At 29.8% G+C, this 26,247-nt stretch overlaps 3 protein-coding genes across 30 annotated transcripts; 2 read left to right on the top strand and 1 right to left on the bottom strand.

Annotated features, from left to right (window-relative positions):
• Positions 1-4: 4 nt before the first annotated feature.
• Positions 5-8,798, top strand: LOC117164354 (metaxin-1). Of its 21 annotated transcripts, none has more exons than XR_013060137.1 (7): positions 1,188-1,469; positions 1,846-2,087; positions 2,179-2,344; positions 2,689-3,066; positions 3,133-3,169; positions 3,929-4,016; positions 4,084-4,430. XR_013060137.1 is itself a non-coding variant. In XM_076624652.1 (6 exons), the coding sequence occupies exons 2-6, from the start codon at positions 1,392-1,394 to the stop codon at positions 5,501-5,503; spliced, it is 930 nt and encodes a 309-aa protein (XP_076480767.1). In that variant the 5' UTR covers positions 5-53; positions 1,318-1,391; the 3' UTR covers positions 5,504-5,573. The 21 variants fall into 21 exon arrangements, 15 of the variants coding, with proteins under 15 accessions (XP_076480767.1, XP_076480768.1, XP_076480771.1 ...); XR_013060138.1 differs by having other exon boundaries at positions 1,189-1,469; positions 3,148-3,169; XM_076624652.1 differs by lacking the exons at positions 3,133-3,169; positions 3,929-4,016; positions 4,084-4,430 and adding exons at positions 5-53; positions 5,438-5,573 and having other exon boundaries at positions 1,318-1,469.
• On the bottom strand, positions 5,544-10,758 carry Vps45 (vacuolar protein sorting 45). The gene is made up of 8 exons (XM_033347309.2): positions 10,475-10,758; positions 8,250-8,448; positions 7,636-7,785; positions 7,074-7,453; positions 6,609-6,881; positions 6,341-6,505; positions 6,031-6,260; positions 5,544-5,891 (listed from the first exon to the last, which is right to left on the bottom strand). The coding sequence occupies exons 1-8, from the start codon at positions 10,565-10,567 to the stop codon at positions 5,693-5,695; spliced, it is 1,689 nt and encodes a 562-aa protein (XP_033203200.1). The 5' UTR covers positions 10,568-10,758; the 3' UTR covers positions 5,544-5,692.
• A 700-nt stretch (positions 10,759-11,458) lies between these two features.
• ZnT63C (solute carrier family 30 member 1) lies at positions 11,459-23,281 on the top strand. Of its 8 annotated transcripts, none has more exons than XM_076624747.1 (10): positions 11,459-11,727; positions 15,412-15,606; positions 19,821-19,904; positions 20,249-20,439; positions 20,669-20,891; positions 20,953-21,214; positions 21,339-21,456; positions 21,720-21,935; positions 22,157-22,267; positions 22,989-23,281. In XM_076624747.1, the coding sequence occupies exons 4-10, from the start codon at positions 20,263-20,265 to the stop codon at positions 23,184-23,186; spliced, it is 1,305 nt and encodes a 434-aa protein (XP_076480862.1). In that variant the 5' UTR covers positions 11,459-11,727; positions 15,412-15,606; positions 19,821-19,904; positions 20,249-20,262; the 3' UTR covers positions 23,187-23,281. The 8 variants fall into 8 exon arrangements, with proteins under 8 accessions (XP_076480862.1, XP_033203355.1, XP_033203354.1 ...); XM_076624748.1 differs by lacking the exons at positions 11,459-11,727; positions 15,412-15,606 and adding exons at positions 18,155-18,560; positions 19,155-19,213; XM_033347464.2 differs by lacking the exon at positions 19,821-19,904.
• Positions 23,282-26,247: the final 2,966 nt, after the last annotated feature.

Below are 26,247 nucleotides of genomic sequence, written 5' to 3'. Positions count from 1 at the left end.
TCATGCCGGTGCGGTTTATTCTTTAAAGAAATATCAGTCTTCTTTTTTAATAGGTATTATTAAATATCATTTATATATAATACTTGCAAACAAAAAGAATACAAGCTCTAATTTCAACAAATGTACATTTCTTATTATTTAGAAATAAATATTAGAAATGATTAGCGACTAATACTACTAACTGATTTACTAATCTAATAGTGAGCAACTTGTTCAATACCTGCGATTTTGTTTAAACTTGAATATGTAAAGAAAGCTACTTGAATAAGCAAGATATCATAAAAAAGAGTTACGTACAACAATTATGAATACTATTAATTGTACTTTAGAACTAAACCTAACCTATCCTCAATCTAGAAAAAATCCCAAAAAATTTCATCATTTTTGCTTACTAGAGTTAAGTATAATGCTAAACCATTTCTCAATAACTCAAACCGGTTTGGATGAATAGTCGTATTAATTCGGCCATTGTGTGGCGGTTGGCCAGCATTCCGCTGCTTTACCTAACTGAGATCCAACGAATTTATTCAGTTATTCTTTAAAGGGACTAAGCAGAGAAATGCTGTCTGACCGCCTCACGGTGACCGACTTAATACTAGTAATAACCCAACCCAGTTTGAAAACTATGGTCGAGCGTCGGTTATATGTACAGACAAAAGTTGTTGAAAGTATTGAGCTTTATGACATATTTCAAAATCGATGAAATGTATCGACATATTTCAAACTGAATCACAAAATAAAAATAGCGAAATTTTCTAGGATTTTTGTTAGATTGGTATTAGGTTTAGGTTTAGTTCTAAAGTAAGAATAAATACTTATAATTGTTTAAGATACCTTTTTGTGATATTTTGCTCATTTAAATAGCCCTTTTTAATATATTAAAGTTTGAAAAAATCGAAGATACTACCCAAATCGCTAATTATTACGCTATTTCTTTGTAACAGAAATACCTGTAGATGTCTTTCAGTGAAAATTTAGTTTTCATTTCATAAATTAGTAACATATGTATATATAATAATAATAATAATAATTATTATTATTATTATATATACATATATAATAATAATTATTATTATTATTAAATACTATTAATAATTAATAATAATTATTATATTAATCTATATATGTAACATATACTTTTATATGTAACAATACATATAATGTGTATATATACAAATATTCGTACAAATAAATAAGTAAATTTGAGTTAATCTTCTTTTGTTGATTTCACAAATTAATTCATTGATTATTTTCTGAGAAATACACTAAATTTTACATCTGGTTTAATAACGACAAAAATCTTTGTTTACTGTATAGTGAAAAGAAGCACGTGTGATTATTGTGTACTTTAATTTATGAAATAAGTGATTAATTTTTTTTATTTTTTGACAATGGACACGTTTGAATTAACTATTTGGAAAGGTGATTGGGGTTTACCGTCAGTTGACACGGAATGTTTGCAGGTTTTGGTATGTAATTTGTGTATAGGTTATAATATATTCTCATTGTCACAAAACGTTATGGAATATTTTAATTACTCTTATATCTTGTAAACAAGATGAATGGTAATTTCAGTATTTTAATAAACAATATGTGTGTTATCTAATTTTTCATTATTTGAGTACTGCTTATAAATATGTATTGAGCGTCTGGTCCGCGTGCTTGTTGACATATTTACGATCATATTCCATAAAATACTTCTCGCCAGCTGCTCATAACAAAAACCATAATGGTTCAGTAAGATAATTTGAACTTACTTTAGTTTTTTAATAATTTGTTCTTATTATCATTTATCAGTCATGGATTTCTATATGTTGATCGGTACTATATTTCTTATTTTTCTAGGTTTATGCCAAATTTAATGATATACCTTTGAAAATTAATGCAACTAGTAATCCATTTAATGGCAACTTACCTATACTAAAAACTAATGATGGTACATTTAATGAAACCAAGGATATAATAGAATATTTTAGAGGAAAGAATTATAATACAGAACAGAATTTAAGTCGAAAAGAATGTGCAAAAATTATGGCTTATAATACAATGTTGAAAGAAAAATTATTCCCAGCATTGCAGTTCATTTGGTATGTACATTCTCTTATTACAAGGCAAGAGTATGTGAAATAAAATTCAATGGAATTGTATGAATTAAAAACGAAATATTATTACCTTTAGGTGGATAGACGAGAAAAATGTGAATGAATTAATAAGACCATGGTATTGTAAAACACTGCCCTTTCCATTAAATTTTTACTATCCAGGAAAATTTGAACGACAAGCTCGAGCTATGCTTGAAACTTTGTATCCTGTAGAAGATAATATAAGCGTCATAGAAAATAAGGTAATTAGATAAATTAAGTAGACTGATTTCACAAATGATAATACTAACATTTTACTCATAATATTAAAATTTAATAACTGAATTTAATATACTTACATATACATTAATATTTTAATATAAATCTGCATATTTGTGGTAGTTATTCTCTACTACTCCTAATATTTATAGTAATAAATATTAAGTTGTTGCATAAAATCAATTTCCAATAAATTCAAATAATTTTTTAACTCAAATACAAATTATTGAAATTAATATATTTTTCTCAATTGTATATGTCTTTGTTAATTACTTAAAGTACAGGATTTTTCATCTTATATATAATTCTGATATTATATATGTAATAGGTTTACTCTGAAGCACAGAAATGTTTGACACTGCTATCCACAAGTCTTGGGGATTCAGTATATTTTCTGGGTGAAGAACCTACTCTATTGGATGCTATTGTATATTCTTACTTAGCACCATTGCTCAAAGCTCCTTTACCGAATCCAGCATTACAAAACCATTTAAAAGCCTGCACAAACCTAATGTCGTACATAACCCGCATATCGGAAAGATATTTTTCGAACGAATGTTGCGAATATAAGACCAAAGAAAATGATCAAAGTATAAAAAAATATGCGCAAAATGAATTCCCTAACAAGAGACGAAATCAGTTCTTTGCTGGATTTTTTGCTACTTTGATGATGGCAACTTACGCATTTTCAACTGGAATATTAGAGGTAAATACTTTTGATGCAATACAGTGAATAACATAGATAGCAATAATTTCTTTACAAATTCAGTAGATATTTGTGTTTTAGCGGTAATGATTTGCATAATACAGTAAGTATGTATAGTTTTCATATTGTCGTAAATCGTTAATGAATTATAATTTATAAACAATTTTTATTTATGATGAAATTTTACGCTGCTTATTTTTTTCGTATACGTTTCTTCAAACAAAGATTAGTGTTTACTTCTAAAACATAATCATAATACTTACATTAATTATGTATAGCTAAGGGTTAGCTATAGGGGTGGCATACATGTGGTATTCGTCATAATGACGGTCATGATTTCCTAAACATTACCGATAATCTGACAGAAAAATTTTCTTAAGAAAAATTACTTAACGTTGAATCGACACAATCAATAAATCGAATATAACAAATTCTAAAAAGCGCTTTTTCAATTAGAAAGTCAGACACACTTACTTTTTTAAATAACATAATATAATTTTTTATAGCCAGTGTTGTAAATTTCATGTAGTGGACCACTTATTGATTAATAAAGATAAATGCATATACATATGTAAAATAAGTAATATATCTACAGCATTTAGCTTATTCAAAACGAAAGTATAAGAAAGTGCCGACCATAATACACAGTGACGTCGAATATAATAAGCACTAATAATAGTCAGAAAGTTAACTATAATTACAATAATTACTGCACCAATTTCACATGACTTTCAGATCTAATGTGCCAATAGTATATATGTTTATACAGTATGACTTACATTTACGAAACTATGAAATTAATTATTAGGAGGAATATGCGCTGAGAGAATGGAATATACTTATGTTTATTTTAATAATATAGTGGTACATACGCATCCTGCATGGAGCCAAAACGCACGTTTAGACTAGCGTATCTTATTTATGTGGTTGGCTCATGGCATAATATGCAAGTACATATATCGTATTAGTTCGTATAAGATCATAGTCTATTTCGTAATTAAAATTATGGAATTCTAGGATATAAAAGGAGCGGCACTTTCTACATGCAATTCCTAAAATTAATATAGAACATTGCGATCGGATTCACATACATTTTGAATCATTTCGTACTTTGTATTGTGTCAGTCATTATAATCTACGGGTTACATTCCCTTTTAAACGTACTGTCGAATCATCGTATTCGGATATTCAGTAAGTGCCTAAGAACATACCACGTCACTCATACGTAAAACTGAGCAAGAATCATCGCTAAATCGAGGCTTTATAATTCTTGCAACTAGATTTATAATTCTTGTAACAGATTATTTCAAGTTACATTGTAGTTTTGATTCTTTATTAGAATATACTCGTATTGTTAAGTTTAATTCGTATCATTTCTTTCAAAACCCAGCCTGTAGTTATTAGGCGGTTAACCAATGGATATTTCGTATTGATACATCTTTGTGGCTCAAGGTAAGTAAGTACTTACTTTGCCGCTGTAATTATGTGTGCATTTTGGTCGATTTATATTAATAATGCATGAATGTTATAAAAATACGTAAATTAATAGCGAACTAATTATCAAAAGCAATATTTACTATCTATAGAATTAAAAGATACATGTATATCGTATGAAACATTTTTTATGAAAAGTATTTGATAGGTAACTTAAGAGAAGCTTCTATAAACCAAAATAAGACGAAAATACAAAATTGCATTTGGGGTTGTCGTTTCTTAATTACTGAAATTTAAAAATTAATTAAAATATTCTTGAGATTCAGTAAACTTCCACGAACAAATTATTAAATACAGCTTAAAAGACATTTATATATATATATATATAAGAAATAAATTATGATGTATTTATAAAACGTTTTCAAATAATACTCTATATTTTAATTATACTTACAAATTTTAAAAATTTGATACAAGTAAGATATTTACCTTAACTTATAACACTTTTCCTGTTTATAAGTAAGACGATACATACATATTTAAAGTTCTCTAAATAAGTTACATTCTATTTATTTGAACGATTATAATAAAATACTATTTTAAGACATGCAATATTTAGTAAAAATAAGTGTATTTTATTGTAAAAATGATTTTAGAAATGGAAGCTGGTAAGAATTCCTCTGAAACATATAAGGGAATAAAATATCAGAAGTTCTATATTCATGGATTTGAGTTTAAGATAAGAAGAAGTTGCACGTATGTAAAATAAGGCCGAATTTTAATTAATCATGTAAATATTTTGATTCATTTTCATCACTTATACAACTAAGTGCAATAGAAATCAGAGATATTCTGTCCAGCAGATTGTAATGTGTAATTTTAATTATTGACATTTATGTCATGTTAACGTTAGAAACATACGAAATATATGTTAAAGGTACCGGTAAAGGAGAATGAAATTGCAAACGTACCTGTTGAAGATGCTCGTATCTACGATGAATAAAATGAAGAAATTGGGAAAATTATTTCATTGGAAACACAAGTTTTACTTAACATTAATATAATTTCCTATTTTTTTAATACTACAATTCGTTCTTAATATTGTTATCAGTGGAATATGATTGTAACCATTATAAATAATCCCAAATTATATAAATAAATACTTAAAACCAAATTATGTACAAATAATGTTTCAATTGTTATTGTTTTTGTATCGCGATAAAATGCCTGAAGTAGCTTGTTGAATCTCCTCTAAGAAACTTGTAGAATTATGGATAGTAGTGCCACCTAAAATAATTTTTATCCCAGGATTTTGTTTATTTAAATTATGGACTGTTAAACTTTCTTCATATGTTGTTCCTCCGATCATAAAAACGATGATATCTTGTGGCCTGTAGAATAACAAATACACAGTTACTAATATGCACAATAGTGCGCGCACACATATACGCACAAATTCTTAATTATAAATTTATTAATTAATTTTCTATTCTGAATTCCATAAAATATACATACATACATACAATTTACCTTTTTGACATCATTGTATTTCCAAGATATGGAAATGTTTGCAAACTTAGCTTTCCTTTTATTAAATCCTCAAGTGTTTCATTCAGTAATGGCGTATGTTGGGTATAAATATTATCTACTCCACTTAAACCTTTGAATAACTTTTTAGTAATCTTGGCTACTGCTTCTCGATCAAATAAGTTATTTTGCCTCGCATTAATTCCGCTATATTCTAATATGTTGTATACTAGCTGCAATATCATTTTGAAATTGTAATAAATTCGAAGCTTATACCAAACTCACGAATAAAAGTCTATTCATTTTCATATACCTTCAAAAATTTTTCCGAAACACCTCTGTTTTTTAATAAGTTCAATAAACCATTGATATCATTACTTGCATATTTCTCATAATGAAGCGCATAAAGCATGACCAATCTCACAGCATCGATTTCTCGTATTTGTTGATTATTAATAAGCTCCCTTATTTTTTGTAGCTTTGATAGTAAAGAAAAACGTATAATTATTTATTGTTAAATAACCCTTACAAAAGCATAATAATTTGCAAGCACAATTAACAACTTGTTAAATTTACTACACCTGCATAGAATGGTCATTTTGACAACTAAGTTCCTGTTCTAATTCCGATACTTGCAGTAAATGATGTTTTTCCACAAGAGAAGATAGTTCGCCAACTACTGTCACATGCTTTGATACCGTACCAGATAACTTTTTAAATAACGGATAAGTTTCGACGAAATTTTTCATATCGGCTATGCTTTCTACTTTCTGATGTTTCTTAGCTTTCTTTTGAAATTCATCCATCAATTCTTTTATTGTTTGCCCAATTTCGCCAAAGTTAAGATATAAATTCTGTTCAAAAATATTTCTGTTTTAAATATAAATTATACTAATAATAATTAGAAAATTATTATTATACATATAGCGGAATCCCATATAACGCGAAATGTACCTTTAGTTGAACGTATATAAGGAATCCTATTATATGTATCTATATACACATATATAAAATCATCAATAAAACGATAATAGGCATAGTCTTACACTTGCATAAAATTCATCATGTTCTGCACTAAGAACAACTTCTTTTAATTCCTTCGAGATACCCTTCACATGTGATAAATTAACACGATTGTTGTTAATAGTTAATAATTCATGAACCATTGCTTGATAAGTCCACTGATTTAATAAGGGTGTAACAGGATCATCTCTTCGATCAACTATTAATAAAATCGGACTAGAATCCTGTCTAAATTCGAACGAATTCGATTCTTTACTTAATACTTCGCGTATTTTTTCTGATAATCTCTTTGCCATCTCAGAACTATTTTGATAACGTATATAAGGACATCTTTTAATTGATAATAAGACTGAAATTAAGCCTAGGACGGTTCTGTGTAGATGTACTGGATTCCATAGCAAGCCTTAGAAAAACAAATTATTTTTATTTTATTTTTTTATATTTTTCGCTCTCTTTTTTGCTTTCATCATTACATTACACCAGTTTGGTGTAATATTTATTATCAAAAACTTTATAATAGATTTCTTAATCATTTTTTCACGTAACGATTCTCAATTAATTAATTAGTTATAAAAAATTCGGTACCTTGCGAGCATGTATTAATCCCAAGTGAAAACAAATGCGGACTGATAGCTAAATAATCTGCGTAATATTCATGAACTTCTCTTACTACTTCTTGTTCATCACTTTCAGCTAGAAGTTTGATATCAGCCTTTGCGATAATATTACTGAAATCTAAATGACAATATAGTGATTATAGCCTAATAGTCGATTGATATAATTATTATTAGCATTTTACAATTTCAAAATAATTGGGAATTATGGAAATAATAACAAGTAATCTCCTCTCTTTTCACCTATCTATATTTAGTTACAGGTCATCTAAAGTAATATGATATACAGATTAGCACTTTGTACAGAAATAAGGTCGAAACACAAAACGCTATCGTTAAACAATACGAGAAATACATGCATAGAACAGTAGATATTAACAAAATTTACTATCTAAAAATCAAAAAGTACTATAATAAATCAAGAACAAATCATTTTTGCATTATGTTAATTTTAACAAGTGCTATATAAGTACTGTGGTACATAATTTTAAGTTAAATAAATAAGTTTGGTATATTTTAGTCTGATACATTTTAGAATACTGGAATACTGAATTTAAGGATGCAAAATTTTTTGTAATTACTTACAAATATAGTATGTGCCATATTTGGGACACCTTAATTCGTTGCAGAGGTATTCGATATTTTCTTTGGTTGGTCTTATGAAAACTATACATTTCAAATGCTTTAATCCTTCGTTACGAACATTTGTGTCAATCCTTTCGAATAAATAAACTTCTTTAAGAAATATTTCCGACTGACTATATAGTAAACTCACGATACTTGTCTGGAAATATACAAATTATAAACTTTCCTTTGAATTTATATATGTATCTGTTTTTACGTAACTCGGTTATCTTGGGTATCATCAATTACTTAATTACTAATAAATCATTGTAAGATTGCTTTAATCAGATTGTTAAGATTTTTTGGATTAGAATGATACCACGATATTTAAATTATTTTCTACTTGTTGTAGACATTCTGCTATATTTCACATGCTTTTCCTATATCTTGTTCTCATCCTCTGCGTCTTTATTGCAGGACGAGTCGAAATCAGATAATAGCGGCTAATTCAGGAAAACTCGCCTGTCCGACTATTTAGTAAAGCTCGGTTCCGAATTGTGACTATTTAAGCGACCAATGTATTTTATTATATTATATTTGTAATAAAGACATGAAACAATTATCAAGTGAAAATATCTCAAACCAAATTATCTGCTAGTCATTGAAATTGAGGAAATTAAGTCAAATTTATGAATATTCAAACAAGGATTTTAATCTTTAAAAAATTGGAGCTTCCATTGTTAATTTAAATTTTAACGTATTTACATGCAGTAGTAAAGTTACAATACAGAGGAAACTATATGATTAGATAAACGTTGAAGATCTCTTACTAATTACAGGATATAGACTGCACTGTAAATAAAAATTACACAGTTCAAGCATATATTTTGGCTAATGTATATTTCAAATTTAATAGACAAGAATATGAATAAATAATGTTATTTAAGTATATTAAAGATCAAAATCCAGTTTAAATTCTACATCAAATGTTCTGTCTTTAACATATTTTTTATATGGTGGACTGAGAATCATAGTGACCCAGGTCAGTCTACTCCTGCTTCTCATAAGATGCTGTTTTATTATGCACTTTAAGTTAGATTTTGTTTAAGCTGAATGTTGGTTGTTTATTACAGCATTCATTCATTATAGTATATATAGAAATATGTGAATCTTCTAATATTTATATTGATATATACATTTAAGGGAATTCCACTCCAGGCAAAGTTATCATTTGATACAAATAACATATAGATAATAAAAATAATCAATTTACTTAACTATATTATCTCTGCATGTTAATGTCACAATTAATGTCATAAATAAAATTTTTCTAACAAGAGTCATGAATAATCTAACATTTAAAGAAGGGGTAAGTTGCAATCGTTCCAGCATTTGTTGTAATACCGCAATGTTATTAATAAAAGCTATTTATTGCTATATTTTTTAATTGTGATATTGTTTGCCACATATTCCACCTTGATTTAATATACATAATGAGTTATATTTTATATAAAATTAAAAAGAATATTTCTCCTTATTACTGTTATTATATATTTATCAATATTATTCATAAACTGCAGATGTTCAACAAATTTAAAATAAATAAAAATATATAAAATCAACATATCTACAAATATACGCATATAGATCTCAACCATTATCAAAGAATTTATAGACAAAAAAAGAGAAAATGCATGATGTTTTACTCAAATAGTAAAATAGGTAAATCATAACAATATTTAACATAACAGCAGTTTTATAATTAACTAACATTATCTCAATAAAAATTTAAAGTAATGATCAAAATCTTATAATCTAATCACTATAAATTTCATTTCTTAGAAATATGTCAATGAAAATGTTCATATAGTTCGATGCTATCATAGAAGTTTAAGATTTGTTTATATGTACATAAGATTTATTTACAGGTCTAGAATAATTTATATAAAGAAAAAATTCCACGAAGGAGGAGAATATATCAATTAAAATTAATATTAATAGAAATCAAAGTACTATAAGATTCAATAAGTATAAAAAAAAAAAGAAAGAGAATTCAATACAATTGCCGTAACTTTAACAATTTACATTTTTCATTTTTTATAAGCAATAATACAATGTATTTTATCAATTGCATACATAAGATGAATGAATATATTATAAAAGTTCATAATTTAAGTTGTTTCATGTAATTATATTTCAGTTTGTAATTTTTAAATATTATTTATTATACAAAATCTTGGATTTACCGTTTGTTTATCCATCAAAAGAACTTTCATGCCAGGTCCACTTTCTTCTGTCATACGAGTAATATAAAATTTTAATGCAGTAATTAAATTCATTTTATCTTAATTTTGTTTATCTGTCTGTAACTAACAATTACATCTTGTCAATTGATAATAATTATGTATTTAATCTGCATATATTACAGATTATGAAAAGCATAGACTTCCCAAATGTAAACACCACCTACTATCACTGGTCCAAAAATTTACTTTGAGAAGACCAAGATAAGACATATGTAGTAGAATTACGGAACTGAAACTGGAACTAAAATTACGAAATGGAAGGAACATAGGGAATTAGTACACTAACTAGGGAATAAATATTGAATCAGTTTTCTTCTCTGTAATTTTCAGAAACATTTGTGTATTACTAAATATTTTAATATCTAAGAAACTGAATTTCTTGTTTGTCAATATATTATATATGTAAAAAATATTAAAATCTTTATACAATTATTCGGTTCATTTTTATTCTAGTTATCATAACTTAAACGTATTAATTGATATTTTACGTGCAATATACAAGAAAGATATAAATTATATCTTTTTAACCATCTCTTGGTATTGTTTTATCCATGGTATAAGAAATCTCAAATTTCAAAACATAAGTTACGATATTTGAAATAAATAAAGTGTTTACGCAATTAAGAAATATATACTTTGTGAGTTAATTTTTGACTTAATTCTAAACGAATAAATTTGGTTTTGGTAGAATTTTTTATATCATTCTGCAGTCTATAGATTTGAAAAAATATATATATATATATGCTTAAAAACAATAGCAAGGGAAGTTTACCTTCTATACAAAGTATATAAACATAGATTAAAGAAGAAACAACTCAGTTCATTTTTGCTAGTCAATTTCAGAACATAATGTATCATTATGGCTACTGTTGGTAGTTTCAAAAAAGTATAGTGATATTTGATTATCTATCTTTATTGTTACTTTGTTAGTGGTTTTGTAACGTAACGTTATACAAGAATTTTGTTAAACTGGGATTAAATGTGAATGTTTTGTACACTTTAGTTTTTTAAAAATGAATTGAGATAGTTAGTGTTTTGGAGTATTTAAAAAAAATCTAATGTCAGTTTTTATTAGTTCTTGTACTCGTGAATACACATCAGTACTGTGTAACATGTCCATAAACAGTTCGTGTTGGTGTTACTCGATGCAATTTTGATACATTATAGCAAGAATTATAATATTTTATTATAAAGTAAGTACAACTATTGTGTTTATAACATTGTGTTTATAATATTTATAATGAATCTCATAAGAATGGAGCAAATAACGTTGTTATTAACTTATGAAGTATTTAAATGTTGTTTCTAAATATTGTTTTACGAGTATTCTCTTTAAATATATGTAATAATATTTTTTGTTGTTGAATAAGGTTGTGTTTTAAAGATTATAAATTTTATTATTATTATTAAATGTGTAAAACAGATTGATATGTTACGTTAATAACATAATAAAACATATTCATTATTAATTTTTGTGATTATATTTACTATCATGTTTGTAATATACAGTGGCAATCATCAACATTCGTAAAATAAAAACTCTTTTACAAAATATAATTTCAAATGTTACAATAAAGGCTATACTTAATTTCTTATAAATTTTATAATATATATGTTCTATTTATGTGGAGAGACAGAATATATTAAAACAACTATTAATTCACATAATGCATAAAATATTTGAGAATTTTTGTTGATCTTATTATTTTGATGTTTTTCTTATGAAAGTTTAACATTATTACTAAAACATTTGTACAATTAAATATAATTCTTTATTAATAAATTATATAAAACAATAATATTATCAAATGATTCAAAAATACTATTGATAAAAAGTATTACATGTGACATAGTATTAATAGCCAAATCTGTTTACCTATATTGTAATTATCACAAGGGCCAAATTAATCAAAGAAATCATATACTGCCATTGAACCATTTTGTTAAAAATGATGTTAAAGAACCATTAGTTTTCACACTGATTCTATTGATTTTATTTACAGTGTGTTTACATTTGATGGTCAGATAGAAAGTGAATAGCATGTTATTAACAAAGAAACAGGAATTATTCTTTATCTAACCTAGATAAGATGAAGTACCTAACTTTATGTCCTTAAATGTTTTTTTTATTAATAACATGTTTTTAATACAACTAGTCTAGGCGATCTTATTTAGTTGTATAATGTCAAAATAATGATCGTTCGTTACCATGTATTTGCAAGGTACTTTAATAATCTGTTGATCTTCTTTATCTTAAACTACATTGTAATTGTGTATTTATGTTACTTGAAACTAACATTTTAATATACACGTAAAAGTAAATAGTAAATAATCTAAGAACGATATTAACATACAAGCATGAATATTAAGCAAGTTACACAAAAACATTTTGTGTATACAGAATGCTCATTGTGATCTAACATATAAATTGTGGTCTAAACAATGTGTTTGATATTTTTGCAGTTTTTGAGAAAAATTGCCTCAACTATAAATTTATGGTTGTTTATGTCAAGTGTACAAGATCTGTTTTAGATAGGACATTTCATGATTCACCACGATCATTCTAGAAATGTATTGCTACTTTTTTGCACTGTACATTATAAAAAGTTGGAGTTATAGCCTTCATTTTTCCGGAATGAGTGTAATGTAGGTTTGTTGAATCCAATGTTAGTGTAAATCATATGTGTGCCTTGTTTAATTTACGGTTTTAGTCATCACATTCTTATTCAGAATATAACAAAGTAGAACATACAAGAAATATCACAATGTACAAAATATTAATACCTCAATTTACTAAGACATTGATAGATATTTTTATTGATATTCCGTGTTGAAAAATCCAGAACTGTGATCCTTTTATGATAACAAGAATGAATTTGAAAGTGTCATTTGTTATCTGTACTTATCACCAGAAAAGTGACAATATTTTCATGTAGTTACGAACCACTCAATGACATCATCTTATGGCATCATGTATATAGGTACTTATGTATAACATTGATATCAAAACTAGTTCTTGTTAATTTGCTGAAATGAGAAGATATATCACACATCTATTATATTTTTGGTAGTAGAACTGTGTTGCTATTAGTTATTGAGATGTATTAAAAATATTAAAATTAATAAAATAGTTTATAATTTATTTATAATTTATAATTTATAATTTATAAATAATTACATAAGTACTAAGTATTGTAATTAAAAGAAGAGTTTATTTTTATATCTAAAATATTGAAGAATTGAAAAGTATTGCATTTCAACATGAAAAATAGTTTCTAGAAAATGTTATGTTGGTATCTTTTTATAACATAAATATTATCAACAAGACTCCAAATGTTCACAAAGGACTGTATTTTAATTGTTGCATCCCCATAAATGGGCTGGGAGCTCTCTCAAGGGGGGATCAGTCAAGCGAGTAATTTTTTCTTCTTCAAGATCTGTGTCACCTTCACATCTGTAAGACAATATTAAATTAATGATAAAAAATTTTTAATTTTTATTTTTTTGTTAACAAAGAATCGTTCAATATCTTGATAACATCTTTCTGATTAAAATAAGATCAAACCCGATATTATCATAAAATTTGGTTACATTAATTTAATTTGTCAAATTGTCAACGAAATAAGTATAAAGACCTTGAAGAGTTGTGTTTACCAATCGTACTCGCTGGCTGTTCCGTAGCAGATATATTGGATTCACAATTGGCCAGAACTATTTGCCAGCAGTTCACGATCAATTCGCGAGCTGCTACAGACTATTCATAAACAGAAATATCATTGTATTCATACTAGAGCTGACAATTCGCGAGCCAGATACGAGCAGATCTTTGGCGAGTAAATCTTCAGATGTAACGCCTAGCTGCGGTGTTCGCTGACGAGTTCGTCATACGTTATTTGTTGCTCACAAAAGTATCCTTTCACTGCCGATGAACTCAGCATTGAGTAGTCTTTACTGTATTATGTCAAGTATAGTATTGCCTCGTTAATAGACGCATTTCTTGCTTCGTTAATAGATGCAGAGTTAACCCCACTATTAGCCGAAACTGATTCGCCAGAGCGAGCGTCTTTGCTATCTCTTACGCGTCATCGGCGATATCTCGGTTAACAACGGGTGATAATAAGAAAAACACAATTTCCATGTCTTTTGTTTTAAAATTATTCTATTATTTTAATCAGACTTCTGAGATTTTTCTCCAAATTTTCAATATTAGGACATCTCATATTTTATTTATTTATTTATTTATTTTTTTTATTATTGCTTAGTCCGTGCCTTTCGGTTTTACATCTCTTATGTCTATTTCTCTTCTTATATGTCTACCTCCCCTCTTTTCCACTCTATTCTATTGCACTCCCTTAATTATTCTATCTCTAAAAACTAAAACTATAAACTATAAACTACAAATTAGCAACTAATGACTAAAAACTATCGCAACTTTGGTTTTAGCCTCCTTGCTGTGCATCCTTCCTGTCGTTTGCCCTTTTCTTCTCTCCTCTCATGTAGGACATCTCATAAAAAATGCCAAGTTTCTTTTATATTTATGGCAGATCATCGATACCAGCAGTTTATATTTCCTACTGATTTTTCAATGTTCGACAATGTTTTATGAAGTTCCTTTAGATCCCTGCCACGATCCGATTAAAGATGGCACACGAGTTAGACGAGTTAGGAGAGAAGAGTATATACTAATTCGTATGAAATCATTTTTCCATTTTCTGTACAATATCTTTCCTAGACGCTTTAGGTACCAATGAACGATAGAATGATTCGAGCTAAGTTTCTCGATCAGTTCTTTGAGACTGTAACAATTAAATTTTGTTTAGCTGTTCCATGTCACTGTATCCTTATTGAATTCCATCGGTCTTCCTTCACTTTTCCAGATTTTACAATTTACTCTAACTTTCCATCCCGATTCAACGAGGTTTAGATCAGTGAGATGGAGATGGCGACCATACGAGATGTTATAAAGTTAATCTCTAAAAGAATCTTACACTAAGGAGACTTCTTTAAAGAGTACACTCCTATTGATACCCTAGACGTATTCTATAATTTGAATAAATAGGGTGTTAAAGCTGGTAAGTAAAATATTAATCAATCAAAATTATTCTCTTCCTCTCCCTTTTTGTTATTAATATTACCATAATCTAGACTAAAAATAACCATATATATTTCGCCAATTAATTGCTTGTTTCATCGATTGCGTTTTAGTTCCTTGCCTTAATTGGTGCTTGGCGTATTTGTTGTTCATTTGTCCAATTTCGCATGATTTCACGAGCGTTTCACAGATATTGTAACTTATGTTTCTTGCAGTTTCTTTCACATGCTTTCCTTTGTAGAGGAAGAGGTTTTGCTTTTAGTTCCTATCCACCAGATCCCATAAATGTTTAGTAGAATCAATGTCTGACAATTGGAGCAGCCATAGAATCTTCAATATTGTCCTCTTATTCCTGTTACGTATAGTTCTTTTCAACACAATTTGGAACTATACCTCGGAGCACTGATAAACAGGTTGGCCCACCAATTTCTCTTCGAAGATAGAACGTATGCCTTTAAAAGTTGAACTTCTTTCTTTTTGAGTTCTATTCGAAGAATATCAACTCTTGTACAAAGCCTCTTTAAGTCGTCTTCGTTCGCCAAATTCTCCTTACTCGAAAATCCTAACTCGAAAATAAGACAATATCTTTCTAGCTTATCTGGATATTAATGCAGAAATTGTTATTTCAACTAAGACTGATGGCTTTTGTATTCTTAGCCAGAGTCTTAGCCCAACGATAACGACAGTTTTGTTTTGTAAGAAACCCAGTTCTCTTAGTAAACTTCTGGGGTTTGTTCTATGTGTTTCGAAGCAATGTTTTTGATATTTGGAGATTTTTACTTGTAGTCATTATAATATCGTCTGTGACTATGAAACATTGGGAATGTGGCAACGTTTAGGTTTGAATTTTATAAGGCTCTTCTTAATATTTCTTAGCAATCAGACGAAGATCCATTAACACTACTCCAACATATATCTCATGTTAAGATAGTTTCTTAAAACTTATATTTGCCTGTTCTGTGTTCGATACCAGCACAAATTATTATCGATTAAACGCTGGTTGATGAAATCGTTCCATATGCTGGATATTAATGTTACGTGGTTATCGATCGATTAGATCTGAAACCATTTTGGTAATTCGCGATAATGTTATATTTTTTAAGTATCATCGCAGTCTTTTATATTTTTTCAATTAATTCGTATAAGTATTACGTAAGTACGATGGGCCGGTAACTGTATGTGAGATGTTTTTCTTTTCCAGGTTTCAAAATGGGTATTACAATGGCTTCATGTCATTTGTTTGGGAAAATGTTGCTCCATATACACTTATATAGCTTCAGCAGGTATTTTCATGCTTTTTCTGGTACATAATTTTTTAATAACAACATATTTGATATATCTATTTCGTTCGGATCTGGACTTGATATGTTGCATAGATCTAGACTTGAGATTAATTCGTATAATTGTTTTTAATAATTGCCTGTAAGTTCGATGCCATTGTTGTCCATCTATTTCCTGTTCTACCTTGAGGACATCTCGGTCAAAATTTCAATTGCTCTAGTTGTTGACGAAAGTATGAGCAGGAAGGCTAGTGACTTGTTGTAAATCTGATATAACATTGTTTCTTTTATTTCGAATGTTGGACATGTTGTATATATAATCCTTTATTTTACTGAAACGTCCATGCTTTTGTCTGGACGTGCTCTATTTGCTTTACTTGATTATTTTGCAATATATCATTCCTAATCTCTCGTACTCCATTTGATTGTTTATGTGTTATGCTTAATATACATACAAGTGTATATGTATATATATATACGTACAATAATATACATACAAGTTATACGTGTATTTAATGTCTTTAATTACGGTTTTATGTTTTTCGTTCTACCATGGAGGATTCTTTTTTACTTTCAGTCGTCGTTAGGAATCCTTCTATAATTGTTTTTCTTTAAATTCGTTCAGATTGTATACCGTGTTATCCTTAACGACGACTAAGCTTTGTTTACTTTTTTTTTATGGCTTTAATTACTTCGCTTAGTACTTTTTGAATATTTAGTGTGGAGCGTGTAGCGATAAATTAGTGCTAAGCTTTAGATTTTAACGGTTGATGATATTTTAATAATTAAAAGTTGGAGAACGAAGTTTCGTTTGATATTGGAACAAAAAGAAGAGGAGGATTATTCTAAAGCTGGTGGCTTAAGATATTTCATCGAATTTATTCGCGATATTCGTCCCCTTCGTTTGCCCACTTTATATTCATTCTTCCTTCACGAAGTACACGTATTAATTATAAAATATGACTGTGAGCGTGGTGAATGCGCGTGATGTAACAAACAAAAATGTTACTATCGGTGGGAGATTTAGTGGAAAGAAATTTTTACATCTCGTTGATAACCGTGTTGTGATCTTTCGTTCTTTTATGACTGTACGAATTTTTATTTCGTTGGAAATATTTACCGTTGCCAAAAAATATAACGAAATTCTTATGAATATGTTCTTTTCTGTTCCCTTGGCATTGTATTATGTGTCTGTTATCCCTGGTCAAGTGGTATGTTAGTACTAAAAGTTGTTACATATAAGTTCTTGACCTAAAGTAAACAGGACTCAATTAAATGATAGGAATCAGTTACTACAGTGAAATACTTTCAGACCATTGCTGATAGTAAAGTTGGACAGAAAGATAAATAACATTAAACGACTAAAATAGCTTTATTATTCACAAGTGTTTTTCCTTGTCGCACAATATACGGCGAAAATTGTAGACTGAAGAGAACCGTGTAGATTGTACATATATCTTCCTATATATCTCTGCATATTACATTGAAGTTTTATTGCGAGGAATTACGTACGAAATCTACACATACACTACTTTTGTGAAGTTACAATCAATGTTACTATACAGTGTCAGGTGTGAAGGACGATTGTTATTATGCGTTCACAAAAGTATTTACATACTCTCTTGTGCTTAGTTGTACTTACGCGTGCTCTCGTGTACGTATTAGTATTAGGTCGTCCGAAAAGTTCTTTCTTTTACAGATCCGTCTTTTATAACGATGCATCTTTATACAAATAAGAAACCTAATCTGTCGAACGTTGTGATCTTTATTTTGATAGGACAAAGTGGACCATACGTAATTCGATAAAATAATATAAAACGAAAAATATTGTGCATCCATTATTTCCTTATAAACGAAAGAAGCTTTTCGGACGATTTAATATTTCGAAATAATTAATAATTCAGTGATTTTTTTCGCGATTATAAAATTTTATTAACGAGTTGCTTGTACTTCAGGGTGAGTTACATCTGATAATGATTTGTGATCAGAACGCGTAAAAAAACTGGTTCCGGATACGTCCGGATTGTAGTTTTACGCGCTAATCTAGATAGAAATAACAATCAAGATTTGCAGAGTTGTTAACCAGCCTACCTATGCACCTTAAAATTTTTCCTAGATGTCGCCATTTCAGATAAGGGATAAAAGCGCAACCTTGTGCTCACGAAGATAAGAATGAACATTGGGTCTACCAGTGTTTGCGTCGCGTCGTCTTATTCTTTTCTAATGATTGGATTTCCATCAATTTTAGGGAACGATAGGAGCATTTATAGGAGTTTCAAGGAACTAGAAAATCAGAAGCTAGTTCGCGTGAGTCGAAATCAAACCTTGTTATTCCAAGCCCATATAGCGTGTTCCGAACCTGTTAAATAAAATTGTTGTACGAAGTACATAGGTGTTTTTCACCGTGTAACGACGTTTCTTCAGGACCACGTGTATTTATTCAACATTTTTTAGACGACACGTCAATAACACTAAGGCAACATCTCTGCTTTCAACATGATGTCGCTGCTCCTCGTTATGACGTACTAATTCGGAATCTGTTAATAATAATAAGAGGTTATTAATAAGTTTCACGAGAAATAAATTGGTCGTGGCGGGTCAATTACTAAAACATTTTTTCCAAGAATAACATATATATATATAACATAAATATACCGCAAACGTTTGTCCTTAATAATGTTACATTGGTGATCACGTTGGAGGATAAACTGCGTGAAAAATTGTTAATTAATTCTTATTATCATAACTCGTTTTCGAAGAGTGAAATATAATTACATTTGACGAAACATAGCTGGTCTTTTTACCTCGTTAAAATTATATTCAACGCGGGATAAAAATTTGTCGTTGGTATCCACTGCTGAGTGCAACGTAATAGTATGCAATATTTGTAAGGGACGTTTTGATGAAATTTTAGTTATGGAAGACCTTTCAACCGATAAAATTCTGTGGAAAGTATCGTCGATGCGCAGAATGCCTATTTCTTGCTGATTTCTAATCGGTAATAAATTTTGTAAGACGAATATACTCGATAAATTAGGTATTGCAAGAACGCATTAATATTACGATCAAAGTATATTTTTAATGATATCCAAAGAAGAAAGCAAATTGGAAAAATAGAGTTGTTTATGAATTTCGAAAATACAGTTTTTACATTTTCTTAATTGTCACACTTTGTATATTTAAAATCTTGTGTTTTTTCCTTTATTCTGTATTTACTATATGTTTTTCTAGATTGAACTTTTGACACAAAGAAGTTAGGTTAATAATCGTGCAATAATTCTCATTGTACACAATTTTATATTGTTTAGTTATTTTTCTATAAAATTGAAATATTATTTTTAGGTAGCAACGTTACTATGGGTCGTTACACAGGAAAGAAATGTCGTTTATTAACGATGTTATGGCTCACCGGTCTATTTTTCCTAGTCGAAATAGTTGTGGGCTACCTAACAAACTGTATGGCTTTGATAGCTGACAGTTTTCATATGTTGTCTGATGTAGCAGCTTTGGTCGTTGCATTTCTTTCCGTCAAGGTAGGTAGAACAAGATAAATATCAAGTAATTGTATCGACATAAATAAATATCAAGTAATTGTTCAGCAAGAATTTATTTGGCATCATAATTCGCTAATTTGTAATTAACATTATAATGCTCATCGCAGTTATAAATTTTATATCTTGTGTTTCCTCAAATCCTTTCCTTTGATTATTTTTCTGAATATATTTTGAGAACATTATTTTAGAAATTCCGTCCTGTTTACAGATGTCACCAAAGAAATGGTCCAAAAACACATTTGGTTGGGCCAGAGCTGAAGTTTTAGGAGCTTTAGTCAACGCCGTTTTTTTAGTCGCATTGTGTTTCAGTATTACCGTGGAGGCGTGTAAAAGATTTATCGAAGTAGAAGAAATACATGAAGCGAAATTGCTTGTAGGGGTTGGAGCACTTGGATTATTAGTGAATATTATTGGATTATGTCTCTTTCATGGTAAATGTTATTAAGAAATTAATATTTGTTCTTACATGTAGTTATATAATTCTGGTTGCAGAACATAGGAGTTCTCATGCACATTCGCATGGCATATCTCGAAGTCACAACCGATTGAGTACTCTAGTAGGAACGGATGACAATGAAAATGATGATAGTTATAGGCCATCGACGCCACAAGTCAAAAGGACACACGGCCATGTACACGATGCGAGTCAAATGAATATGCGCGGTGTGTTTCTTCATGTACTCTCGGATGCACTAGGATCTGTGATTGTGATAGTCTCTGCTTTAATTGTTTGGCTGACAGAATGGAAATATAGGTAAATATTGCATAAATTACCTAACATATCCTATAATATAAATCGTATACTAATCTACAGATTTATTTCTATTTAACGATCTAATATATTCGGTAGTACTCTTAATGTTTGTTTCTTTTTACAGATTTTACATTGATCCAGCTCTCTCGCTCTTAATAGTTATTCTTATTTTACAATCGGTATGGCCATTACTCCAAGAATCTGCACTGATTTTATTGCAGACTGTACCGACACATATTCAGGTAATTTGAATCATTCTAGATTCTATAATTTCTAGATAATATACGAGAAGTAATAAGAATAGTATCAGTAGTAATATCCGTTACCGAGATTTTCTATTAACATGTACAAATTTCTATAAACAGATCTATATCAAATAAAAAGGTTTTTATTATTTTTATTATCGAATTTTTTAGCTAATTGATCGTTGATTAATTTTCATGGTGTAATTTTAATTTTCATACTGTTTAGCCGTAACAAATCTAAACAGAATATGTTATTTTAGGTGGATGCCATTCAGCAACGTTTACTAGAAAACGTAGACGGTGTTTTGGCTGTACATGAATTCCATGTGTGGCAGTTAGCTGGTGATCGTATTATCGCTTCAGCGCATATAAAATGCAGAAATTTGTCAGAATATATGAAAATAGCTGAGCAAGTGAAAGAATTTTTTCATAACGAGGGCATACATTCTACGACAATTCAACCTGAATTTATTGATGTAAGTAATTTGTATCGTACATATAAGTATTACGTATTAGTGATAAATACAGCAAGTGATGTATTTAATTTGACGTTCTTTATACTATTGTATCAACATGAGTGTATATTCTACATAACAATTGGATAAATGTGGGATTTTAGTGGTAACAAAATAACGAAACTATAAAAAGATATAAAATATATTGATAATTGATTGAGGAACTATTATTGATATTCTAGTACCACTCTAACAGCGAGGTCAAGGAAACACCGACCGAAGATTGTGTACTAGATTGTCCAAAGACTGACAAGCCTTGTAATCATGCAACATGCTGTGGTCCTTCTAAACAGGTATGTGCTTTCTGTTTTTCGATGTACCTTCGGTTGATTTAAAATCTATCCCTTCGCTTCTGCAGTCTAATTGGAAGAAAGATACAAATTCCCGCTCTGCCTGCCCTAAATCAAAATGTCTTGGACAATGCGTAGAAGCTATTAGATCAGATTCAAATACAGTTATAGGTAACTGTTATTTGTTGTTTATGTTTGATTATTCCAGCGTTATGCAATTAATATCATACAGTCAAATGGTAATTGTTTATTCGAGATAGTGAAACCTTTTTGTTTCTTATTGGACTGGAACAAAGTCATTCTTGAAAGTGTAATATTATGTAACATTAAGTGCAAGAATATCTATAAATATTGAGAAACAAGCTTTTAATATAAGCACTAATAAGTTTGATAGAAAAGTTTTAATTATTTATATCTTCTTCTTTTTTGCTTCTACTTGGTCATCCAAAAACTTACCGTCACCTTCTAAAATAATTATGCATTCAGAAAAATATCAATAGGCTTAATATAATTTCCCCTTTTTATAAAATGAAACATGATATACGATTTATTTATTTCGTATATGTATATACATATGGCATAGCATTAGATGGAGTGGGTTTCCAAACTCCCAGATACTTACTATGTTTTGATATATTTTGAATCGAATGTTATAATCTTTAAATTAAAGATTATAGGTATACTTTCTTGTAATAAATGTGGATATAATCTATGTTTCTTACAGGGTCGTGAAACTCCATCACCTGGAGAAACACCGTACATGTGCAGACAACGAAACAGTCTTGCACGTTCCACTGGTTCAATAGGAGGAACCGAACAGCAGGAAGTAAATGAGATGGAACGCGGACATTTGTTATCACTGCCCGCTTCACATCACTCCGTCCAACTTCCACATTCACATGTTAATACACCGGTTGTCTAAGTTATCGTCATATTCTCGAATATCTACCTCTGTAACACAATCTGCGGCGCGTTACAATGTTATTATAAAAATTCAATAAAGTAATATACATACTATGTTTTATGGCTATTAAAGTCAACAGTAAATTTTCATTGCTTTTTATTATCTATGTATGTAACTATTATCTTAAGTTTTATAAAGTTTGATATAATAAGTTTGATGTGTGGTATTTGTACAATTACTGATGGATTAGAAACAAAAATAAATAATGTTGGCCGTAATTCTACGAGCCTGTTCTAGTCACCATATAAAATTCTACTAGATTAACGAAAGATAAATAAATTATTCGAAGACTATTTAATTAAAGCGTTTTTACACTCTAAGGTGCAGACCATTACTGCTGACTTCACACCAGGTTCGTCTGTATACTCAAGCATCATCGGCGTAATGACAATTTTGGATCCGTGGCGTGAGCGACGAGATTTATAGAATGATTCATATACCCTTGATTTTTACAAAAAGTCATTTCTTCATCAAAATGTATGTGCCTTTTATCAATTAGAGACAAAACATTAAAAATTTCTCATTGTTATCTTGTCTAAATTTTCAGAGTTCGTTGTCCTTTACTAGAGACATTTCAATATCGCGCCAATTACTTTGCAAGAAACGCGCCACGCCGCCTCAGCCAATCAGAAAGCAGCTAGGCAACTTTAGGCGGGATGACAAATTACTGTAGTGTCGAAAAGCGTGATGTCAAGACGTATTACCTGTTTGAACAGCAAGATTTCAACTACAAAGTGCTCTCTTTTTTTACGTTTATTTAGTCATTTACGTTTATTTAATTTACGTTTATTTATTTATTTAAGTTACGTAATTTACGTTTATTTAATCATCTGTTAGACGAATTTATAACGAAATTAAACAGTGTCTCGAACTTTTCGTAATCGGTGTTCATTAGCCTCTTATTTCACTGTTAGACCATCACCAATACCTTGTATTGCAATATTTTGAGACAAAATTTGAGTTTGATTGTTTCTTCATTGTAATATAATCGGTTTTAGGTTTATTAACGTTTATTTTGAATCTTTGGTTTTCTTCTGCAGATTATTGATTGATTGCGGATATTACTTCAAACAATGGGGATATATGGACGTTATGGCAATTAATAATAGTCTAGTGGAAAGTTTTTCATGCAGATTTGATGATGTCTGATTTTTTATAATTGAAGCAGATGTACATACGTAAGTAAAATTGCTATTTCGTCTTTTCTATTATTTACTTAATGTGCCATGGATAATAAGCATTCAATACATAATTGACATACACATATTATTTAATAGTAAATCCTCCTTTCACGATCTAGATTCCTCTAGGATTAGCTGTTTCAGAATTCGTCACTATCTGACTCTCGACATACTGTTTTCTCTTCAAGCGTGTATCTAGCCACTCTTTTAATCGTGTTACTCACTAAATATTCCTTTCTAAATTTCGTTCACTCTGGACTACAATAGTATTAGGTTAGTATTACCCGACATGGTGGAGATCGTATCGAATTAAATCAGTTGTGCGATATGTGTGAGTGGAAAGAAAGGTAACGCAGTCGTTGAAGAGAATTCGAGTAATCAGAGAATATAGATATCATTCTTGGTCTATCGTAATACCGAGCTTATCGGTATAGCTAGCTGCAGTACTTTCTAGATCCGTACTTTCCGTGTAAGAGCATTTTGCGATAGGACGAAGTACTCCTAGCAAAGATCAATGACTAGAACTTTTGGAAATAGAGATCGATAGAAGTTTTCTACCGATAAGAGCAACGTCTACCACCATAAACCATAGACGAGATGTCTGTGCACAAAGGATGATATCTCTAAAGCGTATTTATTAGCGACGACGTATTTTTAAAGATAACCAGAACAAGTTAGTCCGATGCTATTCAGGACAATTTATGACAAGTAGTTGGACTGCGTGTAACCAATGTAAGTGCGAGTAAGGATGTGTAGATGCTCAACAATAGCTATTGTAAAAACTAAACTTTGCGTCTTTGCTGTCTTGCTGCCTATATAACTTAAAACTGTAGCGGGGTTTTTAACAAACACAGTTTAAATTCGAAAAGGCTAACTCGGATAAAGTTTACGGAGATATGGATGATTCGATGGTTAAAAGTTTAGGAAAGTATCGGTGGCTTAAACAGAAATATTGTTTGGTCAACCGCTGAAGTTGTCTGAAAAAGGTGGAACTACGTTCGTTAGGATTGCGAGAAACAGCACGGACTTTACCTGGAACTTGGAAGTTGCATATATGTTAGAATGATTCAGGCAAGCAATATTTTGTACTCTAACATGAAAAATATTTAATATATTTATACGTTATATGGTTATTTTTAAAACTTAAAAATTTACCAGCCGTCGAGTAATTAAAGGAAACGAAGTAGGGAAGACTGAACAAAATGTAGTTGGATTCTTGATGAAGGATGGGTAACTTTTAATCAGAACGAAGCTGGATTAAGCAGATAACTCGCTTAGCTGATCTATTAGAGGACAAAGTGATTAAGCGGAGTTTTACGATCTGAGCGAAGTTGAGATCGTGAAAAAAGTATCATTCGTCGCTTGGCACATAAAGTGCAGAAGCGTAAAATTTGCTTAGTTATCTGGCCAGCCATAAAGTTGTAAAGTTGCGGTCTATAGCGACCTTTATCTTGGTTCGGCCTGATTCGCCGTCATTCCAGCCTCGATAAAAAAGACTGACGGCCGAATGCAACTTTCACCCCTTTATCCTGGCTCGTGGTTCACCCGGATGATCCAGTCGTTTCTGCTCGACTTCTAGTTAGCGAGGAAAGTTTACGCTGTTGGTCGGGAGTTTGCATGGAAATTACATTTTGCTTGCTGAGAATCGAGCTAAATGAAATTTGATCGCGAACAGGATAGCCAACGGGGTTAACTACGCGTCCTGCGTGTTGAATATGGAAACGACGACATGATTTATACGGAAGATACGTCGACGTTACTTTTCCAGTCTCTTCAACTGTTCTTTCGAGGTAATCGAGTACATAACTAGATCTTGATAACCGTTGAACGAACAATAT

The sequence above is a fragment of the Bombus vancouverensis genome, chromosome 15, assembly GCF_051014615.1.
Source record: "Bombus vancouverensis nearcticus chromosome 15, iyBomVanc1_principal, whole genome shotgun sequence".
Taxonomy (NCBI): domain Eukaryota; kingdom Metazoa; phylum Arthropoda; class Insecta; order Hymenoptera; family Apidae; genus Bombus; species Bombus vancouverensis.
Note: the sequence above shows the minus strand (reverse complement) of the source record. Positions and strands in the feature narration are given on the sequence as shown.